This window comes from Bison bison, unplaced genomic scaffold, assembly GCF_000754665.1.
Source record: "Bison bison bison isolate TAMUID 2011002044 unplaced genomic scaffold, Bison_UMD1.0 scf7180017864098, whole genome shotgun sequence".
Classification (NCBI taxonomy): Eukaryota; Metazoa; Chordata; class Mammalia; order Artiodactyla; family Bovidae; genus Bison; species Bison bison.
The window spans coordinates 4,177,201-4,200,755 of NW_011494670.1; the positions used below are offsets into that span (position 1 = coordinate 4,177,201).

Genomic DNA, 23,555 nt, shown 5'->3' on the forward strand with positions numbered 1-23,555 from the left:
CTTTTCTTTATCTGAGCAAACTAAGATGCAGCTTGAGACTTCTGCCCATTCCCTGCTCCCCTCCCCCTGCCACCCTCCACAAAAAGGTCTTGACAAGTATTTTTCTATTTTTAAATCAATCTTTTCTTCCTAGAATATCCTCAGAATAGGATGGAAAGCTATCTAATGCTATCAGGCCAACCTGAAAGTCATCCTCAAAGTTCTATCCTTGTGAAGAGCAGTTACTTAGGAGAAACAAAATGTCCATGTCATCCTTGCCTTCGTGATATTTAGGAATCTAAAGTAAAATCTTCTGTTGATTACAGACTACCTCTGTACTGCCCTTACTGGCTGTGGTCTGCTCTAGCCACTACATCTGCAGTTTCTGCTGAGGGCGTCCCAGCCCTAATGGAGACTTCTGTCAGATATATTTCTAAGGAAAATCTCACTGGTTTTTCAGTAAATCTAGGGAAGGGAGCTAAGCACGAGTTGGATGAGAAAAGATGCAAGATGACATTTCCTGTGAATCAGTTTGCTTATTCTACAAGTTGGGGGAGGGTGTAATTGTTTAGAAACACGGAGTTATTTTTTATGAAGCATTGTAAATTTTAAATATATTTATATTAATATTGTCTGTAGGTCCTTTCCAGTCTCAGAAAAAGAACTTATTCCACAAAATTGTCAGCAAATATAAGCACAAAAAGGAGAAGCCTAATGTTCCGGAAAAAGGTATTGGTGCCTTCCATGCTCCATTAAGACTTCCCAGCCACCTCCATTGTGGATTCATCTTTGAGTGACGCTTCACTGCACCATCTTCGCCTTTACCTCCCCTCTGCTTGCTTCAATGTCATCAGCTCTGACGCAGGCACATTCATTATTTCTAGACTCTGCAGCTAATTGCAAAGAGGGATCTTTTCCACTTCTGTACTCAAATCCCTTATTTGTCTCTAGTTTCAGAGTTCCATATGAATCCTAAAACTGCTTTTTTTTATTTGTATTTGGTACATTTTTAAATTTAGTCTTCATGAGCTCTTCTCCACTTATTTTCATTTGACTGTTCTCGTTTTTCTCATGTTTGGCAGCCGTCAAAGCAGGACCACATTTCCTGCTTCCTGAAATCTTCCCAGTTTCATATTCATATGAAAGTCCCACAGTTTCTATACTTTCTCTGACACTTGAGGATCCTTGTCAAGGGGGATTCCATCCTACGTCGTAACCTGTCTTTCTCTCTTTTTCTATCTATATACTTAGCTTGTCAGGCTCTTCCCACCTCCTTCAGTCACATAACCATTATTTCCAGAGGGCATGAGAGACATACGCACTCTACCCTCCCTTTACTCTGAGCATCGGTGTCATTGTCATGATCAGGATGGGCCCTTGAACCTCTTCAGGGCTCATCTAAAGATTTCCCTCTCTACAGTTCAGGCCTCTGTTCTCTCACACAGAAGATAAATTTCCCCGTCTGGTTCAGTACAGCCACGTGTCCTGGAAGTCAGTCTTTCTCGAGCGTCTCCTGCATGTCAGTGTCGTGACTGCCATGAGCCTGCTCATCCGATGCCCATTTGCATCCTACTTGCATGGCCAGATGTGGAGTCCTTCGTGTTTATGGAATGAGGCTTTAAATGCAGCTGTCTTCCGTGTGTAGACATACATGCCTGAGTGTTCCTGTGTGTGACCTTTTACTTATTGGGTTTTATTTTCACCTGCATTTCAGCCTCTTAGTTTTGTTTTATATGTTGGTATTTATTCTCTGCTTTCAGTGGAGAACTCTCTCTAGGTAAAATGTCAGCTTTTATCTTTATCTTTTAACCAATCTCGAGGTTAATCTCGATTAAAGTCATAGAAATTATCCAACAATGTTTTATAAAATGCAAATTTGTTTACTTTTAATGCATTTCTGATATGGCCTAATTAGTTGGCAAATATGGTTTTGAGAGTTAAATAGTTGAAGTAAAATTCTGTTTCATTTGTGTTATAACGCTTTTTTATTGAGGTGGTTTTGTGGATTGTCTTATTTTTATAGTGTATGTGTCTGTACTAGGAGTAGAGGTTCATTTTCCTTTTCTGTTACTGCTTTTAGGAAGTGGGGATAAATGGTCAAGCAAGCAACTCTTCTTGGATGCCATTCACCCTACAGAAGGTAAAAGAAGCAACATTCATTGTATCGTTTCAGGTAGACTATGCTGGAAATGGCATAGTTTTTGTAGATTTAAAAAGACACCAATTTATACAGAATTAAGCAACAGCATTAGACCTGTTATTTTTTAATTTTGAGTTATTTTTAATTTTCAAATCAAAATTGATAGTTTTTTTGCTTTTTTAAGTTTTTTAAATTATTAAAATATGATAACACTTTTACCAGAGACTTGGAAAAAACAAAACAAAATTACATACAGTTCCATTAGGTATTAACAATTATTTTTTAAGTAGATAAATTAAGACTCAGTTGGAGTTTCAATATCAAACTCTTAAAAATTAATTGAATGAATAGATAGAAAAGTAGGATATATTAGATCTGAAAAGCACTATGAACCAATTCAAAAGTGACAAAATTTTTATCTTACTAATGGTCAGGCTGTGGAGTTTAATTTGTGAAAGGGGGATTTTTAACCACAATAACCAGAAATTAGAGGGGTTTTTTTGTTTTTAACTTTGCTGCCTTGGGTTTTTAGTTGTGCCATGTGGTGCTGTGCGGGTTTAGTTGCTCCGTGGCATGTGGGATCTTAGTTCCCCAACCAGGGATTGAACCTGTGTCCCTTGTATTGCAAGGCAGATTCTTAACCACTGGGCCACCAGGGAAGTCCCAAATTAGAGGTTTCAAAACTGGAAATATTCAGTATTGCAGCTCACATTGCAAGAGGATGCTCTTGGGAAGTCCAATGGAGCAGCGCAGGGCTCTCCTGGAGGTGGGAGCCCTGCAGAAGTGATTCCTGACCTGGCCTTCCTCCCCAACCCACTGCCCAGTTCCTCTTGACTATGATCAAAGGAATGTCCCTGAGGCTTTTGGTAGCCAAAGAAAAGCCCCATATTGACTGGTAAATGTTAGAAGTGCAGATTTTATTTCAAATTTCCCACAGTCATATTTGTGACTTTATATAATTCCTCCTAAGTATTGAACTACAGGTAAATGAAGATTTTGCGGTGGGTAAAAAGCCATACGTCCGTTCTTCCCACTGATACTCTTTTCCATTTAGATATTTTTAAAAAGCTGAACATTTTTCCAACGTGTCATGAGGAGTCACTTCATTTGAAAATTAGGAGAGATTTTCATGATGATCTTTGTGATTTACCCCTTTGGTTTATTTACTTATGGCTACAAAGGGGAACTTGATGAACAAGTCCATGTCTCTTGATTCCCAAAGGAATCAAGGAATATACTCTCATTCCTTTGTTGAAAGAGAAAAAATTAAAATACACACGTGGCCTAAACGTGTGTATTTTGTACACGTTTTATTAAAAAAACACTCATTTTTAAATATATTTGTCAAAAATACTCAAATTTGAGTTCATCATTAACGTGAACTTTCGTTGTTTGGTTGGTACAGTTCACATGAACTGCATGTCTGCTTTTATGTCATTTTGCTTTTAGAGAAAATGCCAGCAATATGTCTCCTTTCTGACTTATTATTTCACATTCACAGCCTCTATAGAGTATCATTTCTGCACTTTGCTGGCAAACAACATGTGAATTGTTGTGCCACTCTCAGTATTAAATCCTACATCCCTAAATTGATATACATTCACACTTGTGTATTTTAAAAATATGTTCTGCACAGATTTGATAAACGTAAGGCACTGATGCACTATCAGAGGAATCTGAAAGAGGCATTTAAGACAATATTACTCTTTTCTTGAAATGATGCTGTTCTAAATATTTTAATTTTAAAACAGTGAAAACCCTACCTCATCTAAAAGGAGGTATCACAACATGTGCAGGGTGGTAAAAGAGCGAGTAAGTAAGAATTAGGGGATCTGATTCCTAATCCCAGACCTGCCACTAATGCGTGGTTTCTGGTAGGACAGACCCTTTAACCTCATAGGATTCACTCTCCACATTTGTTCTCTATTGTAGAATATGTTTGTTTAGGGGTGAAATAAATGAGAAGGCACAGTAATACATGAACTGTACATTTCATTTCCCCTCTAACACTTTGATGATTTTATTACTGTGATAACTTTAGTGAGTGGTATAATGCTGAAAATACCATATTCTGAAGCCCTAAATTTCTGCCATTTGGAGGGCAGAAATGTAAATTAATTTTTAATCTTCTAGGCATCAAAAGGGTTTAGTTGGAAATATTTATTATCTTTGATATTTAATTATATTTATTATTAATGTGTATGGAATGAAACTTTGGCGAATAGGCACTGAAAATTGCATATCTTTTAGCATAGAGTGCAAATTCATTTTACATAGCCAGACAAAAAGGAATCAGATTGAGCCCTGGGAATTAACCAGTAATTTAAAGTGACTTTTTGTTGTTTATTTTTATAACATCCCCTCCATTTTATTGTTCAGGTGGTGACTATGTGATATGTGTCCACGTCATTCCTTGTTAAAACTTCATCTTGGAGATTATTATGAGGACAGAAAAAGGAAACCGTAATCAGGACAGTGTAGCATGTGTAGGCTATCCTGGGCAAAGGTTAGACAGACGTTAGAAGTTTGTAACAGATGCCTATAAATGAAGTATTGATTCCACTGAGGCTACATATGCAGCTGTTAGCTGCTTCTGACTCTGTTAGATGACTTAAAGTTCACTATCCTTTACTTACACTATCCTGAGTATAATTGACTGTGAATTTTCTCCCCTAAAATATTAGAAATTTTCAGGGGTTTAGTAGTCACATCTGAGGTTTAAATGCTAAGCTTATAATTTATAAGCATTTCCCCCATGCTTTTAAAATTCCAAATTGCTGAACCACTTCTTAAACTTGCAAATCATTTAAAAAAAAAAAAGATTGCCTATAGGCTAGAATTCAAGGTAAAATTTTCAGAAAAACCAAGGTGACCTCCCTCTGCCACTGTGTTTTCTTTCCACCAAGTTACAGTGTCATAAGTTCATGCTTAAGCTAGAGGTTTCTAATTGTAATAATATTGATGGGGATGATTACTACTTAATATTGTTTTATGTTTCCAGGGGGTTTTCACATTTACTTTTTGCATAAATGAATCTTAACAGCAGCTCCAGTCAATTTAAGGAGACCTTATCAGCTTCAAATACCTGATAAGGAATTGAAGCCTGGCCAATGTAAACAGGAAGGGAAGAAACCGGCACCAAAGCACAGTGACCGCTACATTTTACATTTTTCAGGCATATCTGGGTAGCCCTCATTTGCTGGAATTATAAGTATTATCTTTTATAAGAAAAAAAAAGAAATCTCAGACTATGTATCTCCATAAAATTAGTTTCTTTGCACTATATAAATGTAATTACAGGGAAGAAAAGTCTAGCTTACAGTTAGATTTTTGAAATATCCACACAGTCAGGCTAACTTGATCTGTCTTCGTAAGTTCAGAGTAGTTGCTTTCTAACTTCAGCAGAGTCCCCCAGGGTCTTAGATAAGGCTCATTCATTTGACTCCTGTGTTCCATTTAGCTTTTGACTGCATTTTCAGCTCATGGGAGATTAACCCATGGCCGTGAGAGTCCAGATTTGGCTATAATAATTTCAGTGCAAGTGTGACTCCTGTAATTGGCATGTGAATTAATGACTCTGGAGCATTTTAATGGCCTCCTGGGGTAACAGTACAAGTGCGATGCTCCTTCACCAAAAAACTGACTCTACATTTTGGGAGCAGAGTTTGGAAAACAAGACAGTCTCTTATTGCCACATTCCTAATGTTACTCCAGGAATCAGCTCACATTATCACTCTCACATGATATGCTCAAAGTGTATTATGATTATTATGGAGTATAAAAAGCAGCTCTGTGGACTTGTTTTGCAGTGCTTGGGTAGGTTTGTGTGTTCAGTTACAAGCCCAAAGAGAAAATGACTAATTTGTTTTTAGAGGACAAAACCTTCCTTTTCTCACATTTCCATTAGTTTAGCGCAGGGGGAGGGGGAGGGGCAGGGGAAAGGAGCAATCTTTCTGTCTTGGTACAGGTCTTTGGGGTGTTCCCCTAAGCTTTTTTCATTTCCTGTTTCTCACCACTGTTGACCTGAAACTAACAGACTGCCAGTTATTTCTGCAGCAAAGATGAGTATATTCTGCATCAGCAGAGAATTTAACTTTGGGGTGTGCAACCATGGTGTGCAAGCCCCCATATGTCAAAGGAAGGAGAGTTTTATAGAGGGGGAAAGAAACTGGGATTGGGAGGGCTATGGTAAATCAAGTGTGTGGCTTTTCATTGTATGAGTCCCAGCCAGGAAAGAAGAAAGGTCTTTCTTCCTGTTGGGCTCTACTATCATCACAAGGCTTGAGAGCTCCCCCTTCTGGTCTCGTGACTGTTTAATTGAGGTTTCTGTTGATTAATTTTCTTGCACCACTAAGCCTTTGTTTTGAATCTTGCAGGTTGGTGGGGAGGACAGTGTATGTAAATCTAGATAAATTGTGTCCCAGTAGACCACAATTTCTACATGTGTTCAGGGTTCCTGCCTGAGATCCTTGAACCAGCTAGTTGGAGAGGATGATAAAAATAGTTTCTCTTTGTTAATGTTGCTGGACTCAGATCTACTGTTCTGTCTCAAACAGCTGTAGTTGACTCTTGAACAGTCATTTCACCCCCCACTTCACCCCTTCAGTCAGAAATTCATGTGTAACTTTACAGCTAGCCCTCTAGGCCCTGCGTATAAGCAGTTTTGCATCTGCAGATTAAACCAGCCGTGGGCTACATAGTACTGTAGTATGTATTAATGTAAAAATATCCACTTACAAGAGGACCTGTGTATTTCAAACTTGTGTTGTTCAAAGTTCAGCTGTACGTCTTTGACTTAGCTTTACCTGCTTTCCCCAATTCTTCTGTGTTAGGAAAGGGTTCTCCCTGAGCACTGACCCTGAAGACTGTCATCGGTCTAGGCCACCAGATAAGACAAGATGTTCTAGGGGTCACCCATGGGTCAGAGCATGGGACAGACTCACTCTGCCCTTTTCCTCTTAGCTACAGGAAGATCACATTACATGCCTTTTTTTTTTATATTGAAGTTTTTTCTTTTTTAAAAAAATTTTCTAATTTGCCTGTGTTGGGTCTTAACTGGCCTGTGAGCTCTTCATTGCAGCCCTTGGGCCTCTCAAGTTGCAGCACATGGACTTAGTTGCCCCATGGCCTGTAGGATCTAGTTCCCGACCGGGGATAGAACCCACATCCCTTGCATTAGAGGGCAGATTCTTAACCACTGGACCACCAGGGAAGTCCCAGATGCCTTTTTCCAGTGTGGATGGTCTACAGGCCCTGTGATTACTTTTCGATCTGACAGTGGTTTAGAGAAGACAGCTTCTGGAGAGGTGGCATTGCCTCCTTTGCAGTGATTTATGAGAACTTCTAGGGCGTTCTCCTTTTTTTCATCTTTCACTTGCCTACAGCCTGATTCATTCCTTTACTATTTCCCAGCCTCCCAATCCCTGTGACCCCATGGTCTACTGGTATCTTGTTGGCCACCTGCCTTTGACCCCGCGGCTCCTTGGCTGCTGGTGTCTGAGCGTCCCCCGGTCCCATTGCCTTTAAGGCCTGATTCACCTCCCATTTGCAAACCCTTTGCACCCATACCCTTGGCTTCTTCTGGAAACATATAGGAAAATGAGTAACCACTGAAAAGAAGTTAAAATATCTGAAGTCTCACTGAAAACAAAAAGCTGACAGTCAAGGGAGTCCCATAGTCAAGGCTCTCCCACAGCCTTGAGACACCGGAGCTGACTGGAGAAAACACCGCCAGGACCTTGATTCTAGGCTGTGTGGCAAAATGAAAAGAAGTTTCAGGCTGGATGAGAGGTAGTCTCATCCAGCTTCCATCTTTACATGAGGAAACTGAGACCCCTGGTCCCACAGTTAGTAAATTAAAAAGTCAAGAATAGAATCTTCAGGGACTGATATTTCCATTAGCCCCCTATTGTTGCCATAGAAACCAGGTCATCTTTCCCAACCCTCTTAGCCCTTTTCTGGTGTCCATGCCTTTTCTCTGACCTTTTTGATTCTTTTCTTATACAAGCAGTAATTTGGATTTAATGCACCCTTCATCTTTGGAATCCTGCTATACCCTTATCTCCACAAGTTCTAGATTTTTCTGGGAAGAGGAAGAAAAAGAGAGCAGAGGTTAATGCTTTGTCTGGAAGGTCTATCTGTAATCCAGTGATCATACCAGAGATCACAAGTTTCCCCTTGTAGTCAGAAGGGACAACTGATCGGCCTAGATAAGAAACTAGACTTTGAAGCTTATGAATATCCAATGACGTTATTGTAAACTCAGATTTTGGCTTCTTTATATAGGAGGCTTGAATTTCAGGGCTAATGCAGAGTCATGAAACACTTTTGGAGTGTTTCTGACCAAATTATCTTTTTATTTTGCTGGTAGCTTTCATTGAAGTTTAAACTAAAAAAAAAATTTTTTTTAATGCATATATACCACCACTGGCCTATGTGAAGCTAACTGCAAAGTATCAATATTCCACAACTGACCTGATCAGATCTATAATTTAAAAGGAGCCTTCTTCCTAATTTTTAATTACTTGCTTGAAAAGATGTTTGGGAGCATTGCCAAATAGTTTTTGTTTGTTTGTTTGTTTTTAAGTAACTGTTATCTTAAGCCTGTCCACACACAGATGTCTATTATGCAATAATATAGCAAGACCAAGCCACAAATCATGATATGATTTCTGCTTTTTACATTGTTTCTCTTGATGTGATTGAAATGATATCCCACTTGTTTGGAATAGGAAGCCTGGTTTCAAATGCTTAAGGGCAAAATTGTTACTGATTTGTAGCCTCCTTTCTCAAGGCTGCACCTAAACCCATTAGGGGGCTACATTAAAATTTTTAAATGAAGCCTATATAAGTATTTATATCAATAAGTGCATTTTTTCACACCTTGAGTTATTTCTTGTGCTGTGTTCCTTTTATTTTAGCTTGTCTTTCTACATTACATATACTGTGTTATTTCCAATGTCTGCCTTCTTATCCACCTTTTAATAAGCACCTGCAGATGCCCTCCAAGTTGATTTCCTGACCCACACTCCCCTTCTTTTTGTCAAAAACAGTTTCTAGAACTGTCTTAAGAGATTGGACAGTTAAAAATGGAAAGATGCCTCTTTCTCCCAGTCAGGAAACTTGACTACAAAGAAATACTCCTAAATGCTTTTTGTACTCATATCTGCATCTTCCTGTCTTAATTTAAATTAAAGGGGGAGGGAGAGGGACAGACTCCTAAGGAAATAAATAACGAAGAGACACAGCATTCCTGACCCATTTGAACTGGGAGCAAGGTCTTTGGTGGCAAATGTGTTCCTTACTCTTGACACAGTGACTAATAAGATACAAGTGCGTGCTATTAAGTGATTCGCTGATGTTACAATTAGAAAACCTGAAACTAACATTTCAGGGAATTCCGCTGACATGTACTTTATTAAATTATCTCCCTAAAGCACATTATCTTGTCCTTGAATTCTGCCAATGGGAGAGTTTCATTACGAGCTAGCTTCATCAGTGTTTGCCAGGTCCTTCTATTATGCACTCAGTATGCATAAAAGAAGATCAGGTCTCACAGACAATTTCTTTTCTCATCAGTCCAACCTGGAGGTTGAAAACAAATATAAGTGTAAATTTAAGAAGCACGTACTTAACCTCAGTATCCGCAGAAGGAAAGAAACTTCTTTTATCTGGTAGACTAGTCTCCAGACTAGCTGGTCAAAAGTATCTCAAATAGGGATCGTGGTCATGTGTGCGACTTGTCTGTTGGGACACAGTTTATTCATATTTACACACACTTATCCACCCCACAACCTGCAAGATCCAAACACTTAGAAAATGTTACTCCACTAGCCTCTTAGTACAGTATTCTGTTGGGGGTACAGAGGGTATCCTATTCTGTACTTAATATTTAAAGAAATATTTGCTTAAAATTATGGTCAATATTTCTTTTTTCCCTCAGTACTTTGAAAACTTTAAGTTCTCGTTCAAATAGGTCGGACATTTAGAAATGTTTCCTTCTACAAGTAACACTTGTGTTTTTGTGTGTAACTGTATATGGTTTGTCCTGTTGCAGCCATATTTTCAGAAGACAAAAACACCACAGAGCCTGCTTATAAGGTTAAAAATGCCCTATCCATTCCCAACACTCCAGAGCCAACAACAACTCAAGAACCCTTGGTGGGCAGCCAAAAGAGAAAAGCAAGGAAAACCAAGATCACACACCTTGTCAGGACAGCAGATGGCCGGGTGTCACCAGCAGGAGGCACTTTGGGTAAGAAAAGGAAGTGCTTAGACAGAAAGGACCGGAGCAAGCAAGGGGCCACCATGGCCTCAGTGGCCAGAAAGTGACTCTAAGCCAACTGTGGGTCCTCCCCGAAAAGTAGGTCTGCTCTGTGGGTTCTCTCTCAGGGTCTCCTTGAGAACTGGTTTCCTGCAGACTTCTAAACATACATGTTCTGGTCTCTGTGTTAAAATCATAGGTCTTTTCCCAAGAGCACATCCAGAGTTCCTAGGAAGAAAAGGTAGCTTTTAGTACTGTTATCTGCCCTGTCTTTCTCAGCTTGCACAACCACAGATTCTTATGTAAATTCCCAAAGATCTGAGACTTTTAAAAGTACTGGATGAATCTTAGTCCCTGGTTCACTATTTAAGTCATTACAGGCCGGATCATGGGGTATGTAAACCCCCGAATTAAGAAAGCAAGTATCCCACACATCCTATACAGCTGATTCAGACCACGAAAGGAGCCTGAGAATGCTTCTCGATTTCTTGGTTCTCTAGGCTACTCGGTAACCAGATATTAACTTACAGTGAGTTTCTCCATTTTCATTTGTGGCCTGTGGTCTGTTTGCCGTGTGGCGGCCTCTGTGGGAATTGCCTCGAGGGACCCAGGTTAAGGAATGGTGTCAAGAGTGACACTGTGCTTCCCCCTCACGTCTTGGGGTGCTCCACCAGCAGAGCATTAGTGGTGTTAGCCGTTGCCTTTCTGCCTTTCAGTGCCTCCAGCATCTCATTCTATCAGTGCTGAAGGAGGTGTTCCCTCCTCTCCCCCGATCCAGTTTCCAGAAAAAGGTCAAAGGCCCATAGGAATGGACCTTAAAAAAAAATTCACTTAAAAAAAAATTTTAAGTGAATGATCTTTGAGGGTGATATTTATAAATATCTGATTTAGGTTAATCCAGTTGGTGGACTCATTGTATGGTAAGATAGAAATTAGAAGTCACTTAGTGGATTTTGTGCACCTGTGTTTTACATATGTGGATTGTTAAACCTTAAAGCATGTTAAAGACCCCTAGTTCTACTGTTATATAGGAAGTGAAGCTCACAGAGGTTGAATTTTGTTTCAGAATATATTGAACTACTAAGTGTAGAGTAAGGACTAGAATCTAGTTTTCCTGATAATTAGCCTAGAAGCTCTGCTCTCCTTCCTTATCCATTCTGGATTCTGTTCTGTCATTTTCATATTGTTTAAGTTGTTATAGCTTCTGTTTTGCTTGTAGGAGGAGTGAAAGGTTTTTAGAAAACATTCCCTTTTATGTGGAAAAGCATATAGCACTGTCATGTTCTAATATATGACATTTACAGCCTTTATCAGTTACTTTCTGTAGGTAAGCTGTTTTTTGAAAGATGAGGATTCCTCCCCCTCCTCCTCATCTGTAAGGGCTGCATAATGAAGTGCAATCATTTCCAGCCCGTGTATTGGTATAGCATTTCGGCCACCTCTTCACAAATACCAGAAGGCCCTTTGTCTCCCTTGCAGAAGGTCTTCAAAACAAACAAACAGTGTAGGATCCCACTGGGATTAGTTAGGCCATTCTAAGTATTGGTAACTCAGCATGCGTAGTAGGTGTGCTGTGGCGTCATCAGAGTATTTGGTCAGTTGAGTTTTGCAGGGCCATTTTACAGCATTCCTTGGCCCCTGTGCAGAAGTCCCTTGGGTTTTACTCTGACCAAGGCCCATTTTTCCCCTCTCTGTCCAAGACTGACCTATTCTTTGACCTTGGATAAAACACAGCTCCTCTGCTCGGCTTCAGGGCATAATGCTGCTTGTGGTTGCAGCTGAGCTCAATAAAAGTTTTATTCCCATGGAAGAAGAGATTCTGTAACAGCCTTAATATTCCATGGATGACAGAAGTGAGCAGGAAAGCATATTAGCTCATTTCACATTGTCTGGCACTGAGTTTTCTGTGTCCCTTCTCCGAAGAAAACAGAGCGATCCTCTCTCATGATGAATTTCCCTTCCGATGCAGATGACAAACCAAGGGAACAACTGCAGAGGAGTCTCCCTAAGGTGACTGAGACAGGCTGCAGTGATGAATGCTCACACAATAGGGAGGCCGCAGAGACGCGGAGCAGCACCCCAGAGATGCCAGCCGTGTCCGCCTTCTTCAGCCTTGCCGCACTGGCCGAAGTGGCCGCCATGGAGAACGTGCACAGGTTAGCGGTGGGAAGCCTCGCTGCCCTGAGGCCTGGGGGTCCCGTTCAGCTTTACCCCTTTCACAGAACATGGGTGGAGACCGTAACATGCAAACCCAGCTCATCCCTTCTGATGTGATTGGTGATACTTTCCACAATGACTGGGGTTTGGGAGACTATTGTTTACCACGTGTTTCTATTTAGCCGTGCGGGAAAATATAAGGGAGTACGCCAGCCAAGAATTTTACTTTGAATATAGTTTATTCTGTGACTAAGCTTCATTTCTGAAGAGTCCTGAGAGAGCAGAGAGCAGCAGTATTATCTAATCATTGGAGTTTTAGAGGCAAGTCTCAGACCTGGGTTTGAGTGCAGCGTCTGTCAGCTGAAAACTGTAAGGAAGACCTTGAGCAAGAGCATTCACTTCTCTGTCCTCTGTTTTTTCTTCTGTGCAATGGCTGTAAGTGGTTCTCCTTTCATAGAGATGTACTATAGAATAAATCTAGTGTCCCAGGCCTAGCATATGGCAACACCCCCACTGAGGATGGCGTCAGTGGTTCCAGCGGAAGAGAAATGTGTGGTTTGGGAAAAAGAGCATCTCACCATCTGACTCATGGCAGGCACAAGGCCTGGATTTATCTTAAGCAACCTGTGTTTATTAGTCATTCATTTCTCTGGGCCTCAGTTTTCTCATCCTCCATTTAGCATAATGATATCCCCAAAGAATCACACAGTTGTAAGGAATCAGACGAGATCAGATGTGAAAGCCTTCTGAACTCAGTAAAGCCCCACAGAAAGTTATCAAGTTCTAAGTATATAATTGAGTGTTCTGCTATTTAATGGAACATTTGGGAAGGTAAGAAAGTCTTTTGTAAATTCAGGTATTTCATATTTTTATTCAAAATGGATTACCCGCAGATGAGTTCCTTTCTTAGGTTTTCAGTCTTCATCCCAGAAGTGCTTGAAATCCAGCCCAACTTCTTTACCCACCCACAATGGTCAGGCACCATTCTCTTTCATCTTTCATATCCAGGTTTAGGAAAGTTGCTCAGTCATGTCCAACTCTTTGCGACCCCATATAGTCCATGGAATTCTCCAGGCCAGAATACTGGAGTGGGTAACCTTTCCCTTCTCCAGTGGATCTTCCCAACCCAGGAATGAATCTCCTGCATTGCAGGTGGATTCTGCAGGTTTAGGAGGCCCTGATGAAAGTTTTCTTTGTGTCTTGCTCTTACCTATCATATTACAGTTCTAGTACTTCCTCACAAATAGCCTCTAGACATTTCCAAGAAGTCAAATTCCTTTTCATGTGTACACTGCAAGTGCCTAATAGCAAGTGAATGGTGACAGGCATTGTTAAAATCTGCTCAGGTCTCTGAGGGGGATAACACACAGACATTTCTCTGCTTGTGGCGTTTCACAGTCGAGCACAGAGGACAAACTCATAATGCATGCACAAAGAATTAAATATGTGCCTGCGTGTTATTAAGTGCCCTCATAAATTGTGGAAATAAGAGGTCATATAAGAATTCAGTGGCGGGGGGGTCATAATTCAGAGCTCAGGAAGAGCGACCACACAGTCACCCTTGCTGGGCCATGACAGGTCACACCTCTGCACTGTTAACCTACACACCCGCACCCCTGCCCCCGTGGCTTGCGGTGCAGCAGAAAGCGGCAGCCTCTCCACTCCCACCTCTGCCTCCCTTGCTGCCCTGTGTTCATGTGCAATTGCTTACTCCCATCCACATAAGCCCACTTCTTGCCTTTGCACATCCTCCTTCCCAGTGAACTGCTGCTCCTCCTTCAGTCTGTCTGTCCTTTGTCCTCGTCTCAGTCTTCCTCTGAAGTCCTGCACAATCTCTGTACACACCCCTCTTAGATCAGTTGCCACTCAGGGCTGTAGTTATTGTTTGATGTCTGCTTCCTTCCATTGCACTTTGAAAGCAAAGCACCAGTTTTATTCTCCATGTACACAACTTCCTTAGTTCCTGTTACATCAGGAATGACTGGACATATGGTCAAATGAATGAGTGACTACCCAAGTTATCTAAGAGGCACAGGAAAAAATGATTTGAGTAGAAGTTCTTCTTTTTTGTTTAACACATCCCATTGGAAAGAATAATATTGCTTATTAGAGTTTTCACTATCAACATAACAAATGGTTAGTGTTCTTAACATCCAGAAAGACAGCTAGCTCCTCCTGGGGAATGTTAGTTGTAACTCTAGCCCTTACCTGTTAAAGCAGAGTTACCAGCCTTCCCTCCATGGACAGGCTTAACGTAATTGTACCTGGGTTGCACATTAATTAATTATTGCTTCAGGATCACCTAGTTCATAATTTAAAAGGTGGTCCACAGAGTTAGGGGTAAATATATATTACTTGCATTCTTGTCACAAGAAATCTTAATATTGGGTTCAGAAACCCAACATAGACAAACAGTTTTATAAACCACAGGAAGTAGGAAATTGAAATTAACCTTTGTTGAGAGCCTATTTATTTACTAGAAATTTTATAAGAACAGAAGCTCATTAAATTTATTCTTAAAATTAGCTCTGCCAGGTGCATCTTTTTTAGTTACATTTGAATGATGGTACAGGCAGTTAATTAACTCGCCAACAGCACACAGCTAAACCAAGTCAGAATCTGAATCCAAGTCTTTGAATCCCTGTGTCTTAGCATTTGCTCAAGAATGCTGCTTATGCAAGCATCTGTCCTGTCCTAGAGAGTCCTGAGGAATGTCACTTGACCTGCCCCTGGGAACTGGAGCCACCTCTTGGTGGCAGCCACATCATACCTCTACTTGGGCTCAGTAGTCAAGAATCTGCTTGCCCATGCAGGAGATGGGGGAGATGTGGGTTTGATCCCTGGGTCAGGAAGATGCCCTGGAGTAGGAAATGGCAACCCACTCCAGTATTCTTGCCTGGAATATTCCATGGACAGAGGAGCCTGGGAATCTACAGTCCATGGGGTCACAAAGAATCGGACATGACTGAGCGACTGAGCGTGCACGTGCACACACAAGCTGGGCTATCAACCCAATTTCTCTCTCCCCCTTGATGTCTTTTTTTTTTTACTGTACTCTTCATCTTTCACTTTTTTTCTTTGTATGTTGCCTTTTCCAATACTTATTAAAATATTTTTGGCTTTTGTAATATTGTTACATATTCAATCTTAAAAGTAAATACCATTTTAATTTCATCTTTCTTGAACAAAGAGTTGGACATATTGAACAGTTGGTTCTTAAGCATCCCCACATGAATAAACAGATTAATCCAGAGGTTTGATTATAACACGTTTTGTTTTTCTAAAAAATTCCTATATCTTAAGATAACTGATCATTAGATTCTGAAATCCCAAAATGTTGCATTTATAGATATCTATATTAATTTTCTTTTTTGTGCACCAAGAGAAAGAAACTTGGATATAGTTATGGAGAGACACAGTTTGAGTTTTAAAATTGCTCCTCTTATTTCGCATAAGCTAAAGATACTGTATTAAAGTGGTCAATCCAGTGAAGACATTGCTGCATGCCCCCGTATTTTCAGCGGTGCATCTGCCTTACTGAGGCTCGAGAAGCCTGTTAGGAAATGTCACAGATGTGCCCCATCCTGTCTTTTTAGAATGAGAGGCTCTGTAGACTCTACCAAGAAATGTTCTTATAACCATGAAGCAAGTGGCATTTTTCTTCCTACTCATTAAAAAAAATAAAAATAAACTATTTGATGTAGATCCAATCCAAATGATAAGCATTTCCATGAATTTTTAACGTCTTGTCTAGAGTTCTTTCTCCATATGTGTAGATTTTGGCTCAAGATGACTGAATTTTCTCACACACTGAAATTCAGAGTTGGTCCTCCCCTTCTTCCCTGTACACTCTCCCTCCATATGCCTTTGAGACTTCTCTTTCATGAGGAGAGCATCACTGTTTTCTTTTCATTCATTTTTCAGTCACAGTTCACCTCTCTTTGCAGAGGCCGACCCTTTTATTGGCCTTAAATTTTGAAATTGGGCCTATTATTGTATATCAAGAAACGAGTCTGAAGGTTATCAGTTAGTATAGGATAGCCTCCCCCTTGGTCAAGTCAAGGAAAGGAATGTGTTCTTTTTTAGTATAAGAAGATCCAAAGGAACATTGCCATCCTGAAACCATCACCCTTGACTGAAAGTTTTCTACTTCTTAGGTAATTTCCCCAAATTTGTTGGTGCCTCGGGTTTTATCTCTACATAGCGGAGGTGCTTATTTGAGGGCAGAGAGTGTTGTTGAGTTGTGTGAGAGGAACTGAGATAAGAAACCCTTAAAAAAGAAACATAAAGATGCTTTAAAGCAGTTTTAATTAAAAGGCATAAGTAGTATAGCAGTAGCATCTGTTAAACAAGATATATTGGAAAGCGTTTGTTGGTCATTCATCATCCTCTCTTATTTCTAATAACATACTCTCAATAAGTGATTTCTCTCTTTTCCTCTTGTTTTACAGAGGTCAGAGGTCAACTCCACTCACCCATGATGGACAGCCAAAAGAAATGCCACAGGCTCCTGTACTTATTTCCTGCGCTGACCAGTGAAGCGCCCTTTAATTGTAAAACATTGTGCTTTACCTACTACCCTAGCCTTGTCTTTACCGAGGGATGCTAGTGAGTCCATGTGGTGGAAAATAGACTGCAAACAAGTGCTTGTTGCCCTCCATGGCCCAGATTCACTTGAAGCAGAAGTTGGCACCCTGGGCCAGTTTTGTTCTCTCAGAACCCAGAATCTTTGAGGGTGATGTGATCTGTCTGATACTGAGCAGAAACGGGATGATCTAGAGCTTTGCTTTCTATTGAAGGCTTTTGATGGTAACAGGTGGTAACTTGGTAAAAGGCTGCCTTTACTGTAGCTCATCCAGCATCTCTTTTACCAACCAGAGAGTGTGAAACTAGTTTCATATATTACCTAGTTATTCTTTCAAAACAAAAACAAAAAAACAACAAAAAAAGCAAAAACTGACGCACTGCACTAGTTATTATTAGATATTCCTAGTCTTTTTTGTACATGGAGATTTAAGTTCTAAGATGGTTTATATAATAGGTTATACCTACATTTATATTGTAGAATAATATTAAAATGCCTGTTCAAAGACTCCCAAGCAGCAGGGGCAGGCAGATGTACCATTGTTAGCGGTGTATGCTCGGCCTCGTGGTCCCTATATCCTGCACTTTTATATTTGCCACCAGAGTGGTAGTTTGCTGGCAAAAAGAGAAAGAGAGGAAAAAAAAATTACAATTCTTGCAAGCTGAATTTTTTTTTTTTTCTTAGCCTTGAGTGACCAAGAAGAATTTGCTTGGGGCAAATTGTGGCAAATATTTTCCCAGACAGGGGAAAAGTCCTGCAGATTACAAATGTTTTCATGCCTTGAGGATTCTTTTTATTTTCTACACAGGGGTCTGAGTAACCAATGGATCGTTCATACAGACAAACAAAAAAAAAAACTATTATTCAGAAGTGACCTTAGTATTAACTTCACTATTCTGAACACATTGAAGACACTCACCTCATGTGGACTTTGAGCTACAGACCTTTTACATCCATCCCAGACAGACTGGACGGGTAGCAATTGCTATGCACAGCCTAATTGGCACAGCAGGTTTTTAGAGCCATTTTGAGTTTTTGTGATTACGGAGGTATTGAGTTAAATGGTGAGGGAGGTGTGCCTGACCACAGTGGGACTCGCAGTCATAGATCCACCTGCAAGTTTCCTGCTTCTTTTTTGTGTTTTGTTGCTTTTGAACAGAAAACCAACCATACATATGCCAGTGCCAAGGGGATTAACTGGCTTAGAACATCCAGCATATTGACTCCACCGCCTGACGTTCACAGTGTCTTGTTTCTTAGCAACAGATGCAAAGTGATAAATCAGAATTAGTCGGCGGCTACACATTTTACAGGGTATTTGTTCCATAGCACAAAGTATTTCCCCACTCTTGCATCACAGCACAAACTACCAAATTTTAATTATTGGATTCCAGCAATAATTTTTATTGGTTTTCAAACTGGCGGACTTTTGATAGTGTTAGTTCGAGTTTGAAGCTTTTGAATTAGCTCTCTAAATGGTGACCGTTTACAAGGTTTTATCTAGCTTTCTTATTTATACTTGACTGAATTGTAATGAAGACTTTTTTTTCTAATCGTAATTTGACCTAATAGCCATACAAAAAATGACTCTATTAGTACTGACTAGGTTTAGCTTTTCACGGTTGTAGATACTACTTCAGTTTCGGTGCTGGAAAATATGTACACCATACTAACAGAATTGAAAAAGGATAGAGAGAATGGGGGTTTTTCTTTAAAGCAGTTAAAGAGGGCAGCAGAACTTTGGAATGGTGTCCTCAAAAATACATATTCTTTGTGAACAGGGAGGGAGATGGAAGTAGTAAGTAAGGTTAATCAGAGATTAAAAACTTAACCCCATTCACATAGACATAAATCAGGTGAGCAGCCCCAGATTTTAGCATAATGTTTTTACTATGATGCTGTTTTATTAATATTTTCTAAATTTCAAAACACAAAGTAAATGTTTAAAAATTGCTGGGTCCTAGTGTTGGTGGCTGTTGGAGTCTTTGGCCCACTTGCTAGCAGTGATGTAAAAATTATTAGCTAAAATCCAAAAACAATTAAAAATCAAAAAATTTTTGGTGCAGAACATGCACCTTGACAATGGTACTAACTTATTATTCTCTAGAACACGTTAGAATAGATCTATTTTTGCCAGAGCCCCCTCCTTCCTTCCAGTCCTCCGATTACATTTCACTAGAGTTCCTTAAGAGATTGCTGTATATTCATGGGACCTTTTTTTAAAAAGAAGCGAAACAAATGATTACTTTTTTCTATGTGATTAATATATCTTACTTGATCTGCTTTTCCTAAACCTCAGTGGCTTTTCCCTTAGGCAGGGGTGGGGGTGGAGGGCAACCTACTGGATATGACTGTTTTCAGATACTTTAAAAAAAAAACTTTTTGTAGAAATGCTTAATTTTTAAGCGGTTAGGCACTGAGAGTAGCAGAAATCCTGCAAAGCTTTATAGTCCTCTAGACACTCGCCTTGTTGTTTCTCTGAGCAAAGTCTTGATTTCAATAATAGTGCTTTTCTCATGCCCTGAATCCACTGGAGAAGGGTGTTGGTGTTTTCAGGTAATAACATTTGTTAGCACAAGTATTTCAGACCAACATGTAGTAACCCTCCCCCCATTTATCATTTTCATTTCACTTCTTGCATTCTTTTTTATTTTGGAAAATCATATTGCTATGGTGTGTACCTTAATCTGCCAGCAAACACCATCTACACTAACATTTGTCCCACAAGCATCCTCGAGAAAAAGTTGTTGCACCTTATGTATATCTCAAGCAAACCAAAATATGATGCTCTTCTGCTTTGTTTTATTCTAAATTGTTGTATCATATCTTTCTGAAACCATTCTGAATCTAGTTGAAATTATCAATATTTATGCTTTTAACCTTAATTTCTGGATTCAAACCTGTATATAAATCTTTTGAAAAACAAAAAAAAATTGTCCTAGCCCTTCTCTGTAATGCTGGAAGTGGATGATCAGTCTCAGATGGAGACGCAGTACTGTTCCAGTTTTCTTTAGCCTTTTATTTATTTAGTTATTCTGGGTATTTTCCTATGTAATTTTGAAGTGTGTAGAGTATATAATAGTAACTGAAGCTACAGCTCCAAGAAGCTGGGTGGAAAGAAAGAAAATACTGTAAGACATCCTTTTTAAGTTTTTATTTGTTTGGATAACTATACTGAGATAAGGAAAAAGAAAAATGTCCTACAGCTACATTGAAGATACAGATTCTTAACCCCAAATTAAGTTAGTTCCCAGATTTTAGATCAAAGTTGCTAATTAATTAAAGCCCCCTTTTTTATAAAGGATATGTCATACTCTCATAATCCTGACAGTCTTTTCCCCTCAAGTATTGGAAATATATTTATTTAATTCCATCAGATGAGCTTTCTACCAATGCCCCCTCAAACCCATGTTGAACTCATCCCCATGTTATCACTGTTATTCTAGTTCCTGCCATTAAAACTGCTGCAGAGGAAAAAAGTGATGGAACACTATGAACAAAAAGGAGCATTTGAACTAGTCTGTTTATTCAGAATCCAACTTGTTTAATCCCCGTCGTTCTCTTATCAAGTCAGATGCTACCCTGACTGAGTCCTAGAAAATTTTGTTTGCACTCTGTAGTCTTTGGCTCATCATATGGAAATGTTTGCACCTATGTAAAATCTCAAGCAAATTGTAAATCGATAACAGCACTAGGAGTAAGCTGAAAACCGAATGACATGTTTTGTTTATGCAGCACGGGGTGAGGGCTGGGGGTTATCAAGGAAGTCTGTTCCAAGTTTGGCGTTTGGCATTAATGTGAAGCAGTGGGACCATGCTGCCTGCTAACTACTGTACGAATCCTCTGTGTCCTGAAGACCAGCAGCTGGAGGCCGGCATCCATACAGCAAAGGGGAAACAGCGCCACTTCACCGGGGAAAAGGAATTCATGCAAGGCCTGTAGTCATCATTTGTAAAGGGAGAGTCGGGGTGTGCGCAATGCTGTGAGGAGGCTCACCTTTGATTGCAGTGCTCCACAGAGCCCTCAGATAAGGCCAACCCTAATGGGCTACCTCGGCTTTAACAGTTAATTTCAGTAAGTCCTGTTTCCAAAGTTTGTCTTTTTTTTGCTTCCACCTTCAGTGCCACTATTTTCCACTGCAGTGTTTAGACTCGCAAACCACCTTCTCCAGAGAGAACAATGTGTTGCTGAAAATGGGCAGCAGAAGCCAATGCTTTTACATTTGACCTACAAAGTATTCAGAGTGACTGCTAGGTGGGAATTAAAATTTAGCCTTCCCCACATAGGACCTTGTTTTTGCACCTTGTAAAGAGTGTACTAATTGTTAATTAGGTGTTGCTTTTATTTATACAAGTATTCCCAAAGAATTAGATTTGGATTTTGTTTTTATTGGAGTTTGGGGATTTTTTTTTTTAAAGTATCTTATTTAGATCGACTAACATCATACTTACAATATAAAAAAAAGAAACAGTTTTCAGTTCATCTTAACAGATCTGTCTGGTGAAGTAGTCAGGATTTGATGGACTGCTTTACTTTCATTTTGGAAACGATAGTGAAGTTTAGTACACCCCATATTACATAATCCTGTCCTTTTCACTGGTGACATCATCTTCCTCACATGATAGAAAAAGAAGCAACAAAAGAGTAAACAAGGCAGATCCGCTTGATTCCCCTCACACACCTTCATCCATGCGTTCCTTAAAAATGCATAAATACACATTTTCTTCACACATACAAAAAAGCTTCCTCTCATGGCCAAATTGTATTTGTGGTGGTATGATTTATACTAATAATTGAAAAGAAACCTTGTGCTTAGAACTTTGCTGGCCACTGTTTTCTTGTTGCAGCCAGTGGTCAAAATTGATCCTGCCCTTAAATTGATTTTTATGCACAGAACCTAGTTATTGTGAACATTACTACTCTTTCCAAAGATTTTCTAATAACTTGGGCCAGAAGTGGTTACCGAGTAACACAGACCTAATTCAATGCCTCCATGCCCTCCCTCCGCACAGCAAGTCTTACCTCACAAGCTCTAACCTAAATCACAGAGGCGCATGTTTCACAGACGAACAGTGACCTTCCTTTGCCGCCCCGGAGGGGTGGTCACGTCCCCTGCCACCTCACGTTAGTGCCTCAGCTCCTAGCAGCAGAACTGGGGGAGGGGAGGTTTGTGATCTGGAGCTCAGCATATGCTTGGCAACATTTTTCTCATTTCATTAGCACTAAACAAGTCTTGCTCTCAGGAATTTGTCAGAAAGGAATAAAAACCACCTGAGATTCCACATACCAGATTATGAACTTTTTTTACAGGTTTGAATTGCTTACTTACCTGTCAAAAATTAACCACAGCTTCATTTGACCACCGGATCTTAAGTCTGTTGACAGTTTTCAGCATGACCGAATCGCTCATTTTTTTGCTTTCAGAAATTGGCTTGGTTCTCTTTAGAGTTGGTGTAAACATGCCATGTAATAAATGATTTCCACTTAATGGTACAACAGAATTATTGCTTTCTTAGATGTATGTGTAGTAAGAGTCAATATACACATTTATATAATTTCTTTCTTCAAAATCTTATACTTAATTTGATATTTCTAAAAATTGCACATGTAAGTCATGTGTATAACATGCTAAAGTACTTTAACTGTGATCTTAAAACTGAATAAAAATATTTAATAAAAATTTGAAATATTTTAAAGATATTATTTAAATATATATATATATATTTTTTTTTTTTTTGGTTCAAACTACTGACCATCATGTATATGCCTTCAGTATACCATTTCCACTAAAAACTAGTAAGGAAAATACTTTAATACAAGTTAAGACCTCTCAGCTATTTTAGAATGTCATATGACGGTCTCCTCGAAACTCTACCTGAGATCCACCACTGTCTGAGCAGCCTTGGTTGCTTTCCCTAACATGCAGAGCAGAGGTCATCCCTACAGAAGGAAGAACGCTTCAGTCCACGTGCAGCCGCCTTGGAAAGTGTGACCTAAGCACACTGTCTTTCCCCGAACCAGTATAATGATTGGAATAGTATCATTAAGACAGTAGTATAAACACAGACCTCAACTTTGCTGAATAGGATGTTCCTGAGACCTAAAACCTTGGATATCCTGGGTTGTGTTTTTTTTAACCCTTTGGAATGGCACGTGAGTCCACATGAGCACCAACGGTATAAATATTGGGTTGGCCAAATGGTTCATTTCTGTTTTTCTATAACATGGAAAAACCCAAATAGACTTTTTGGCCAACCCAAATCCATATATAGTATGATTATGTCACAGCTGTTTGCATTCAGACAGATTGGGCTCCAAAGTGTGGGTCCATCCATTTACCACTAGGTTTCTTAACCTCCCTGAATCACACTTCACTTACCTAAATGATGGTAATAATACCTTCTTAACACCACTACTGGGATAAAAAGGCA

At 39.7% G+C, this 23,555-nt stretch overlaps 1 protein-coding gene across 10 annotated transcripts in view; it reads left to right on the plus strand.

Annotated features, from left to right (window-relative positions):
* The window catches only part of BBX (bobby sox homolog (Drosophila)), a 299,118-nt gene extending 276,298 nt beyond the window's left edge, over nt 1–22,820 (plus strand). For 9 of the 10 annotated variants that reach the window (XM_010838545.1, XM_010838550.1, XM_010838544.1 and 6 more), the window contains 5 exons: nt 619–708; nt 2,060–2,119; nt 10,176–10,373; nt 12,352–12,538; nt 16,991–22,820. In XM_010838545.1, coding sequence (XP_010836847.1) covers nt 619–708; nt 2,060–2,119; nt 10,176–10,373; nt 12,352–12,538; nt 16,991–17,078 — 623 coding nt within the window. In that variant the 3' untranslated portion in view covers nt 17,079–22,820. The remainder of the gene's footprint in view (nt 1–618; nt 709–2,059; nt 2,120–10,175; nt 10,374–12,351; nt 12,539–16,990) is intronic. The other variant, XM_010838554.1, reaches the window with a different exon arrangement.
* Nucleotides 22,821–23,555: the final 735 nt, after the last annotated feature.